The following is a 12,204-nucleotide window of genomic DNA, read 5'->3' on the forward strand; positions in this document are numbered from 1 at the left end:
GACCAATAAAATATTACACTGAGATCAATATTTGTTGAACTTCTTTGCATCTCATTTATCAACTGCTTTAGTATATCATAATTATAATTGGTATCAACACTCCCATTCATCAATAGAGCCATAATTCTCCAAACTTTTTTTATGTAGAAATTAGATGTGGGATACTTGTAATCAAAAAATATTTTAGTGGCATCTAGAAAGCTTTTTAAAAATTTAAGAATTACATCAGCTTGTTTTCATTCATCATTGCTGGGAGATACATATGAATGCTTGGTTGCATATCTAATAAAAATATCTTTATAAGTAATTGCATCAGTTAACATTTCATAAGTAGAATTCCATCTTGTAGCAACATCCAAATTGAGCCCTTTTTTAATAGAAAGTCTCATATATTGTACAATTTCATTAAATCTTTGCATTTGAGATGGGGATGCAGATACATATCTAATAATCTCTCTTATGTATTGAATAGCTTCATGAATTATTTTCATTTCATCCTGAACCATAATGTTTAATATATGTGCACAACATCTAATATGATTATACTCTCCATTAAATAACATTTTGTAAGAAAAATAATTTTGAATCCTTCTAATTATAGCATCATTTGTGGAGCAATTATCTAAAAAAATAATACATATTTTAGAATCTAGTTTCCATTCAAGAAGGCACTTTGTAATAGCATCTTCAATTGTAAAACTTGTATTTGGGTACGGTAGGTTCTTAAAACTAATTATCTTTTTATGCAGAATAAACTCAAAATTAATATAATGTACCGTAAGAAAAATATAATCAATTTTTTATTTTAATATCGAAATATTAGTAGTGAAATTTATCCGAGAATTTAATTTCTTAAATGTATCATGCAATTTTTTCTTTCTGCTCGGTACAAAATCATACAATCATTTCTTAATGTCTTACGACCAATAACATTAAACAATGACTGAACAGATCTCATATAATCTAAAAAAATAAGATGCTTAATAATACGAAATGGAAGCTCGGTACATATGATAAATTTTGCAAGCAATTTTTTACTCTCTTCTTGATTGAATTTAAAAGGCTTCATTGGATCTTTTGAACTTGCTATTATTAATATTTGATTAATTGGATTCTTTTGATATTTCTTGTAAATATTTTCAAGATGCTGTTTAAGATGACCTGTTCTTCCTTTTGTACTACCACTTAATATTTTTTTACAATATTTACATGTAATTATTGATCCATCAAATTTTTTTCTCAATAAAATGAGTCCATACCTAAGATCTTTTCTTAGAACTTTTGTCACAATCAATTTCAAAATTATCTTCATTTTTGTCACCTTCATTCCTTATATGTTCTATAGTCTCATTTTCATCCATTTTAGATTCAGACATTAGAAAAATAATCTGCATAAATAATATTATAAATTACTCAAAAAAACTAGTTAATATCAAATTACGATATAAATCAAAAACTATGCATAACTATGCATCCTAAAACATCATCATGAACAATCCAGTAGGCTATAGGCTTGGCACAATGGACACTCTATACCTAGTCAATATCATAGATTGTCATATTCCTTCCTCTTCCAAAGAAGATCTACAATTTCTAACATGGTTTGCCTAGTGACGAAAAATCTAACATATTATTTAGCTTGCATTTGCAAGGGGTGGTTTACCAACATCATAATAGCATATGGTTTCATTTAAAACTACAATTAAAACAAGAGCATGTAAAAAAAGTTATCTTTTTTGTTTAGTTTGTCACTGTTTGGGGTCTATGGACTTCCAAAGATGGTGACGGGTGAAGATGGTCTCTTTACCATCTTTAGTTTGTCACTGTTTAAAGCAAGAGCATGTTATCACTTCTAAACTAGAAAGTATCATGTCTCTTTACCTCTATGCTCATTTCCTCTAAGCCCAGAGATGGCGATGAGTGAAGACTAAGGATGAGAAGACCGGCGTCGATGATGACCGATGAGAGAAGATGAAAGACCGACGACACCACGTTGATGATGGCAGATGGGGGAAGATGAAATCTTAGAGTCGGTGATGGAAAAAAATCGAAAAATAAAAGACGGAAGTCGATGAAGGCCGTCAGAAAAGTCCGACGAACACTGATGGCCGATGGGTGAAAACAAGACACCCTCATCGATGATGGGAGAAGACGAAGACGATGATGGCCGGCGAACAGATAAGGACCACGATCCACTCCATAGTCAGGAGCTAAGGCATCACACGAGAAATTTGGGAAGGCCGAAGTCCGAAGAGGCGAAGATGAAAGGCCAGGGGTTGGGCGGCTGGCTATAATCCTGTTTGACTTACGCTCTAGGCCTAGGGAGAGTAACTTATAAAAATTAAGAACCGGACTCGGGCTAATGAGCTAAAATTCGGACTGGGTTTGGGCCAAAAATAATGGGTTGAACTTCGGGCCGGGTTTGGATGGGGCTAAAGGTATATTTGAGCCCGGTCTGAAAGATAAATGGACTCTATAATTTAGTCCAAATTCGATCTGAACTATTTTCGGTCTAGTCTAAAGTTCGATCCAAAATTGGATCAGTCTGAGTCTATTTTCAACCCTACTCAGGCCAATTAGCATATGCTTGCGTGACGTACAGAAACATTATGAGCAACCCAAAAACTTTAAGCACCTATTTGGATGTTCCTATAGAAATATTACAATAGGCGCCATACCAATTTGGCCGAAGTTTTTTTTTTTGGTAGGGTGTTGGGTTGATACGTGTCATGTTGAAATCGGCTCCGAGTGGCCAAGCACGAATCTGTCAACTATTTAGCTAGCTGTCATGGTAAATATCACTAACAAGTTCCTCCAGTTATCAATTAAGGTTAATGCATGCATAACGTCCTCCGGCAACAAGACGGGGAGGGAGGACTCCCAACTACCAGCTTTCTTCCACCTCCCCATCCACGCGAAACCCTTGGCAGCCTCCTCCCGCGGCGTTGGAGAAACCCCAAACCCGAGCTCCCTCGATCTGAGATTTCTCACCCCATCCCCGTCAAGCGACTGCCGGAACCCTCGAATCGGAGCCCTGCGCCGCGCTCATCCGGCGATGATCCACCGGAATCGCCTGCATTCACGCCCTCGCGCTTGCCCTAGAGGTTATTTCCCTCTCGAATCCTCTTTTTTTTTAAAATTAATAAAAAAACTGATTCTGATTTCTCTGATCTAGTAATTGTCGCAGATCGAGTCTCGCATTGTTGAATCTGAGGGATTCGGTGTCGAGATCTTGCCCGATGGCAACGAGGAATCGGACTCCGGTGTACCGGAAGTATCGGGACGCCCTTCGGAGCGTACGGGTGCCGGCGGTCTCTCCTATTCGGGCTTATGCCGGCCCCTCGTCGTCTTCGGCCGGTGGCCCGGTGATCGAATTGGTGAGTACTTCGCTTCTTCATCCGGATCGGGCTTATACTCCTCTCAGCACGGAAGACCCCGGCAATTCCAGGTTCGATTGGCTTCCCAGTGAAGCAAATCCTTAGTTTCTGCTGTTCCATTCTGAACGCTGTTTTGCTTTCTAGATCTAAATCAGAAATACGCCCGCTTGCCTTCTGCTATCTTCTTTTTTTAGATCGAGCTGTAATGAGTTGCAAAAAAAAAAAAAAAAAAATCTTACAACAACAATAGAAAAAAAATGTTGGCCTTCTTATATTAACGGTGTTCTCTCCCAGAAATTGATGGGAAAGATTGATAGGAGAATCTTAGAAATTATAGAATGCAGTCATCCTATGATCATGGAATGTGGATATACTCCTGAGATGGAGCCAGTGTGATGCGTAACGATTCATGTTCACAAGAATGCATGGACATAGCTGATGAGTCGAAGCAATAAAGGTCATAAGAGTATGTGAATGCAGATGGTAAAAAGAGGTAGCAACATGAAGTTGAACTGGTACAACCAAAGGAATACACTAACTTGATACCAGCCTAATGTACTAATTAAAGTTAGCTAAATGAAGAAGACTCCACATCACAGAGAGAAAGAAGACTCAACTTGCAGCAATAGTGCTAACATTCAAGGGAATGGATGGAACGATGATGTATAATTGCAATTTCTTAGAGAGAAAACTCAATGTGTGACAGTAGTGCTTAAAACATTCAAGGAAATGGATTGAACAATGACTTATGTAAAATTACAAACTGAGAGAGAGAAGACTCAATTTGCAACAAGAGGGCTGATATTCGAGGGAATGGTTGGAGCAATGACTTCAGTTATGTGAAATTATAAACTGAGGATTGGATGACACAAATTGTATGAGAATGTTGCAGTTGATCAAGTTAACAGTGGGTAAGTGGGCAGATTAGGGAAATTGGCTTGATTGCTGTTAAACAACATGGAATGGCAATTTGATAGGACATCCAAATTATGTCATAGATCTGCATGCTGGCATTGCATACGATGCAAAGCAATGGACGTCCATTGTGAGAGGTGGCTGACATGAAACAAAAAATGTTGGATGAAAGCAAGCCAAGAATGAAATTGAACACAATCAGGAGGTTATTTGAGCATCAAGACTCGATACTGATGCATGTTTGGACATGGCAATCATAGCATCTGAAGCAAATGTAAGTGTAAAAAATTCATCAACTGTTGATTTACATGGACTATGGGATGTTGCTGATAGAATTTGTAGATGTATACAATCAATGCTGCAAAGTGAGGCAAAGCCGACCTATGATGAAGCAAAACCATGTATAAAAATTGAAGCAATGATCAGAGGTTTCATGCTATAGCATGAAGGCCAAGATAACAAGTTGGCAGATTCGCAAAAGTTTCACCAAGTTACATGTCTAAATAGCCCAGGTTGAAATAAATAGATATAAATGGTTGATGATGCTCTATATAATGAAATCTTAGAGGAAGGTTGATTGCGGTCATGATGTTATGAGTTGCAGCCAAATGGAAATGAATTAAACAAGGAATTCTAAAAATAAAATGGCAAAGTTTTGTATGGGACAGATAAAGTGCCTAAAAATTGATTGAAGAATGAGAGGACAAGGAATACGAAGATGGAAGGAAACCCAAGGAAAACTTTGACCAAAAGGAAAAGGTTATGTTACCTGTATCAGAGCAAGTCACATGTAGGCTAGAAGGCATAGAAGTGGACATAGCTGGAAGGAATAATAATAACCCAAGGGATAGCAAAGAGGTTGGTCCAAAAAAGAATTTGGGGCCAAATGAAACAACTACATAAGAAAATTAATTGGTTGATCTGGTCTTACGGCATAAGAAGGCAGTAACTGCTTATAATGGGTAACCATGGTGCAATTCTAATATACCAGAAAACAAATCTTGTAGATGAAAAAACAAGAGGTCCTGAAACAGGATGTAAGGTGTATAAAGGGTGATTATTATTCGTAAACAATAATTATATCTCATGAACAGTCAATATGATTGCAAATGACTTTAAAATGGCAGCATAACTCCATGGAAGCTCAAAATGGATGAATTATTGATCAAACAGGAGCCAATAATTTGGCAAAAAAAATGAAAAAATTATGAAAACAGCCCTCTAGTTTTCACTTTGTCAGCAAATCTGAAGATTCATTTTAATTGGTTGAAAATGATGACAAGGAGGTTTTCTCAAAAGGGGTTGGGGAGGAGGGTTGGTTGGGGGGGGGGGGGATCTGATCTGGTATCTTATGGATTCCATGGGTTGCCTTTAGATTTGTTTCAATTAAACAATACAGCTTTAACTATAAATGGAGAAATGTTGACAACAAGAATGCATGAGAACACTCACTGACTGAAAGAAGATCGTATCTCCTTCATGCTTGCACCAAGATTTGGATGACTAGGATTCTAAATTAGAATCCTTTCTTAGATGCTTTAAAAGCATCTTCATGTATCCCAGCTATACCCAACTTTTGAAAGCTTCACTCTTTTCCTTCTCCCTCTCTCCCTCCCTCCCTCCCTCTCTCTCTATCTCACAGATATGTGGAGCACTCACCAATGATGAGTTTCATCTAGGATCTTAATCATGATGGTCCCAACAGCCAAAGGTAGCTTTGGTCCACCATAAATTATGGCCCTAAACAACGCCTATGATCCATTAAACTAGAACTTACATAAGCTCAACATCTTGTCAAAATATATAATAACTCCTAAACTTCCAGAATAATTGAAATTAGAGAACCAGTCACCAAAATTTTCACTGTATAACCTTCCATATCCTCTGTGTTTTCTGCCTTAATTACATCAAGATACATCTCCAAAAGATGAATAATTTTGTTCTCCCATGAAATTAATCTGATGTTTTTGCAAGATGTCAGCAACATTAAGCCTAATGGTAGTTCAAAAAAAAAAAAAAAACAAAGCCTACAATTGATGTTCAAGACTAGACTCTTCACTCTGTCTGCCACGCCAAGAAGATGAATCTCGTTTCTTGTATAAACAATCCCTGATGTTGATATATAATACTGCCAATAGAAAGTATTTGTCTTTGACAAGCCAAATTTTCCCCAGCTCTTTCATGCTTCAACTATTCTGAGGCCAGTGATATCAGTCCAATTTAACTTGTAAAATTAGTCTGCATGTGTTAAGGAAGAGACTGTAGAACACCTGATAAGTTCAGAAAAGACATCTAATAGTAAGACATCCAGCAATAAATTTGGGCAACTTTTTGGTAGATATTAAGTAAAACAGTTTTCATAAATTTTTGACGTTCATGTTGCATCCTGCCTGTATGATCAACTGTCAGCCTGGTGATAGTAAGCTAGACTTAAAACCCTACAACAGAAACACATTAGAGTTATCCTGGTTGCTCATCCTTCATGTGAGCTGGTAAGCTGCCTTGGGAATAAAACTTCTCCAGGTTGGAACAACCATCCTTAGGATCTGTATGTCTTTTGATGCTTCTGTTGGGTCCTCAGGTTGTCAACAGTCATCAACCACCAGGAACTATTGTCAGCAGTCATCAACCACCAGGAACCACTTTCAAAGTACCCATAGTGAGTGGTGTCACCCTATAGTGTATCAAATTTGTCCAGACACATGTTTCCTAGATATTCTTCGCAGACAAATACGATCTTATTTTTCATGTCTCTTTTCTGAAAGCATTTGCTTGTTACCAATGTGTTGAAGTACCTTGTCCCATGTCTGCTTACATGCCATTGCCCCTTCCCAGAAGCTTCCTTGTGTCATATCAGTTTTGTTCCCTTAAAAAATCATAGACAATTCAATGGTCTCGCACATATCTATCATAAAATTTGCTAGTGTTTGTTCACCACTACTCATGCATCAGTTTGTTGGCTTTTATATTCAAGATCTTGACATGGCCTGTCTGAATGAATATGGGATAGCAGAATCCATTGCTGCATTCTGATATTATCTGAAATTTTCTTGCCTCATGCTACTGCCTGCAATGTAATATGTCCTTTGCCTACTGCAGTAAAGGCCAACTTACAGTTGGTTTGCCTCCAGCTTGGGTGGATGTTTCTGAAGAAATATCGGCAAATATACAACGTGCTCAGACAAAAATGTCAGAGTTAGTCAAGGCTCATGCCAAGGCTTTAATGCCTTCTTTTGGAGATGGAAAAGAGGAGCAACATGCAATTGAAGTTCTTACTCAAGAGATCACTAATTTGTTGAAGAGATCAGAGAAGAGATTAAAGAAACTTTCCTCCAATGCTCCTTCTGAAGATTCAAATATTCGGAAAAATGTTCAGGTATGATAATATAATTGCTAAAATTATGCACTTGCCAGTCTCATAAAGCCACTTCTTTCATTGTGCCTGGATCCTAGATACATATGATTACATATGAAATTAGCTTCTTAGCGTTCAACAAAGTGTTTCATCAGCCATCATTCTATTAAGAAAAAGTTCATCTATTTTATCTTGCTTTAATGCGATTCTTGATATTTTATTTTCTGTTCTTTATTGGCTTTCTCTAATGCCTGTCTTGACGAACGCATAGTTCTCCTGCAGAGATCACTTGCGACTAATCTTCAGAACCTCTCCATGGAGTTCCGTAAAAAGCAGTCTACTTATTTGAAGCATCTCCGACAGCAAAAGGAGGTCCGTTGAACTTGCTGTTATTCAGATACATCTTCTGGCTTGTTAATTGGCTTATCTGATTTTCATCAAAATTTCCTTTGTCATTAATATTGTTTCATTGTTTCAGGGTCAAGATGGTTTGGATTTAGAGATGAATATCAATGGAACTAGGTCTAAATCAGAAGATGATGACTTTGTTGATGTGGTACATTTTCTTCCCTTTTTTGCATGCAAGAACAAGATAACATTTGAAATGATCAGCCATTCATCCAAAGTATACTTCAGGGATAAATCATCATTCAATGGTACCTTAAAGAAATACTTACATATAGGATGCAAAAAAGTGAGGTTTCTGTCTGCCTGTAGCATGATGCTGTTTCAACCCATTTAGGTTAGACGTCTGGAGCTTTTCTCCTGGACCTGTCTTTATTAAGTCTGGTCGTGTTTGGCATGTTTGCATGACTGGACCCTATGCTGGTTACCTTTTTCATCTTCAGATGTGGACACAGTCAGATCTGGGCTTATTTTGTCAATGTCATTAATGCTGCTCTCAGCCTATAGAAAAAGGATGAGCTAGGCATTAAGTAAGAGCCAGATTTTTAACATATAAAACACTGTAAATGAGATCTAAACTGTAGATTGCAACCTGAGTCAATCTTTGTTAGTGCCAGAGTGCCAGGGTCATGGATGTAGCTGGATTTGATATGCCAAAAGCCCAAATGGTTGGAATAGGGTTTTGGTTGGTTATGTTTTGTTTACTTTGATTCTTATTTGGTAACCTAACCATTCTTAGCCACTACATCTGGTCATTGAGCCAAAGTTCAGTTTTAACATGATTTTCCTGGTTATAATGTGCATTACTTTTGTCAGCATGAAAGCACACATTTTATTCTTCTTTTTTACTTGATAAATTCAGATACTGTTACACATTTTATTGTCTGAAAATGTGCTCTCTGACTTGAAGAAATGGTGTCATTTCTCTTTTTTGCAGGGATTTAATGATCGTCAGATGTCTCAACTGAGAAAAAGTGAGGCATTCACAAGAGAGAGGGAGAGAGAGATTGAACAGGTACCTCTAGGTCCTTAGAATGCAGAATTCAAGATCAATACATTATAAGATCACCTTGGTTAACCTCATCCTGATTTTTTACCTGACAGATTGTGGAATCAGTAAATGAGCTTGCTCAGATTATGAAGGATCTCTCTGTCCTAGTGATAGATCAGGTATTATGATAAGCATTTGGAAGAGTACAAGATTCCTGACCATCTTTCATAATAAATGTCTAATGCATTTTTATGGTCAGGGAACTATCATTGACCGGATTGACTATAATGTTCAGAATGTTGCAGCCACGGTGGAAGAGGGCTATAAACAATTGCAGAAGGTTCTCTCTCTCTCTCTCTATGTGTGTGCGTGTGTGTGTGTGTGTGTGTGGTGTGTGTGTGTCTGTGCACGTGCATGCATGCGTGCACATGCACCTGCATGTATGTGTGCATGTTATGTTTAGACTTGCTTGTGCATGTCTACAACAACGTTGATAATGGCAGTGAAAATGTTGTTTTGGTCATTAATACATTGGGCTTGTTAATACTTGCTCTGCTTTCCCATGAAAGCCCATAGCCGCGATGGAAATATGCAACCTTGAGCCCTTTGGTTAAGCTGTTAAACCAGCTTACCATCAGAAGAGGGTTCACCTACCAATATTTAGGATATCACAGCACAGAACACTTAAGATTTAGGATAGCAACCTTTTTCACCTACCAATATTTACACATTGTTGAGGGTGAGCCTTGGTGCAATATTGGCTCCATTGTGACCTGAGTGCATGGGATTAGGCTGCGCAGATTGCACTCTCCCCAAACCCTTTAGTGGCAGGAGCCTGATGCGCTGGGCCACCCTTTAATCTTTGTACATTGTTGGTAGCAATCCCAGTAATTAAATTCTGGTTATCCCAGCTTCTATATGAAAAGAGTTTTCATGTGGACCTTTGTCTATTACTAGTTTTGTTCCTGACATATATTGTCTCTATAACTATCAGGATAGTTTAGTTTTTTTGTATCTGAAAGTCAGTTTATCCATCTTAACCTGCAGGCAGAAAGAACGCAGAGGACAGGGTTTATGGTGAAGTGTGCAACCATACTCATCATATTGTGCTTCATCATGCTAGTCCTTCTGATTCTTAAGGAGATATTATTTTGACCCAGAATGACAGCGATGCCTGTCTGGATGGGCCATCTCCAATGGAGTTGTCGACGTACCTCCCCCCCATTAAAGTTTTACATGGTCATATTGATGCATTTGCATGACAATATCAGAGCTATCTTTTGAACCCTGGAGCCGCAGCTGTTGGACCAAGTAGCATCCAAGTTGAAGGAAGCAGAGTGTGAAGCTCTACCGAGGAAGTACAGCAGGCTTTTGTGCGTCCTTCGACATGTGGATTCTAAGTTCGCAGTGACCTCCATCAAAATCAAATTTTCTTTTTAATTCTTTATTTTTTGGGGGAAGAAATACTGAACTCTTTCGGTATTTCTTGATTATACGTTTTTTTTAAAATAAAAGCACCATCTTGGCTATGACAATTGTTTCTTCGTTTTTCATTATTTCTTCAAAGATTTTTTTTTTTTGTTTTTATTATTAGATGGATTGAACTCCTGTTATATTGATTCATTATACCTTTTTGTTGGGAGTAAAGCACATCATCTCTACAATGACAATTCTTTCTTGGTGATGTCTGTTGCTTCCTTTTTTCTTTTTCTTTTTCTTTTTCTTTTCTTTTTCTTTGAAAAAAGCATGTGATGGAATATGGTTGCATATTCAGGAAACACAAAGTAACAGGCCTGCATATGTGCATGAGTTGTTTAGTCTGGCAAGTGACTAGTGCAAGCTTTGATTTGTTACCACTCCCATTTATTGATATTATTCGTTTTAGTAGGTCCTCAAATAATGTTTTACTGTGATCTATTAAATTGTCAAGTCCTATGGTTCAACTGGTCGAATGCAAACCATTAAGAGAGATCATTTGCTCTTGGGCTTCTATAAAAGTCAGCCAGTTCAACTCGTTTAAATACTATAATAATAAAGATATGATAGAAGATGAGGATGCTAATATGATCTGTTGGTAAAGCTAGCGACGTGGTGCAAATCTTACTCTTACCCAATTTTGGCCACTTGGGTCCGACCCTGCCTGCGTCACAATTCATGATCTCGATAATTTTGCTTGATCTTACCGGTCTTTGTTTTTGCAGGTAATTTTTTTGAAAAAAATGTAAGTAAAAGAAATGTGAATCTTATTTGACATAACTAGATTTGCTTCAAGTTGCTTTGATGGTTAGTTTTTGTACTACGTCATCAAAGATTCAAATTAGATTAAAGGAAAACAAAGCTGGTGCACTCCGGAGCCTCTCCGCTTGTCCATAAAAGCAGTTTCATTTTCCATTTTCCATGAAATTTATTGCAGTAGAATGAATAAGATCGAAGGCATGATGGAAGGTTGTGGCTATAAAAAGTCGGGTTATCATATCAGAAATTTGGAAAGTTAAGAAGTCCTGGTGGGACTGCTCCTATTAAATTGCAAAACTTGATTACTTAATCGACCCCAACATACCACAGATTTCCATTTTATCACAGGTTAAGTACTAGTTGGGTAGGATGTATTGTCCATCAAAACATTCTCATTTTAAATTTGGATAAAAAAAAAAAAAAATCATTAGGAGACAGACTATGCCCCAGGAGGAGTGGGTATCTTGATTCTAAAATCAATAATGAGATATCTAAATAAAAAATCTAAATCATTGATAATAATCTATTTTACTAAGATACCTAAAATTAAAACAAAATATATTTTAGTGGTCTCAAACTAATATATTATATGGACATAAAAATGAACCATGTGGTTATACCAGTATATTTAAATACATAATAGAGTACTTAAATTAGGATTCTACCTTATTAATCATGATCTACAAGAACTAAAATATATAGAGATTTAAAATAAATAAATTATAATAATTAAATCATAATAAAATATGATAACATATTGTTGTGGTTTTAATAATGTGGAGGACACCAATAGTCCCACATTAGTTGTGAGTCAAGGGGGACTTGTGCTTATAAGGAGGAAAAAATCATTCTCACGTGAGACGCCTTTTAAAGGGCAAAACTGTGAGGTCCATGGACCAGAGCAGATAATACCTCACATGACAGGC

At 37.2% G+C, this 12,204-nt stretch overlaps 1 protein-coding gene across 2 annotated transcripts; it reads left to right on the forward strand.

The window, feature by feature from the left end:
- The first annotated feature begins 2,818 nt into the window (after positions 1 to 2,818).
- Positions 2,819 to 10,837, forward strand: LOC105033224 (tlg2p-like protein a). 2 transcript variants are annotated; one of them, XM_010907933.4, is made up of 9 exons: positions 2,819 to 3,104; positions 3,176 to 3,448; positions 7,392 to 7,668; positions 7,930 to 8,019; positions 8,126 to 8,203; positions 8,990 to 9,067; positions 9,157 to 9,222; positions 9,303 to 9,383; positions 10,091 to 10,837. In XM_010907933.4, the coding sequence occupies exons 2-9, from the start codon at positions 3,240 to 3,242 to the stop codon at positions 10,196 to 10,198; spliced, it is 987 nt and encodes a 328-aa protein (XP_010906235.1). In that variant the 5' UTR covers positions 2,819 to 3,104; positions 3,176 to 3,239; the 3' UTR covers positions 10,199 to 10,837. The 2 variants fall into 2 exon arrangements, with proteins under 2 accessions (XP_010906235.1, XP_010906234.1); XM_010907932.4 differs by having other exon boundaries at positions 3,188 to 3,448; positions 10,091 to 10,836.
- The last annotated feature ends 1,367 nt before the right edge of the window (positions 10,838 to 12,204 follow it).

Source organism: Elaeis guineensis, chromosome 11 (assembly GCF_000442705.2).
Source record: "Elaeis guineensis isolate ETL-2024a chromosome 11, EG11, whole genome shotgun sequence".
Classification (NCBI taxonomy): Eukaryota; Viridiplantae; Streptophyta; class Magnoliopsida; order Arecales; family Arecaceae; genus Elaeis; species Elaeis guineensis.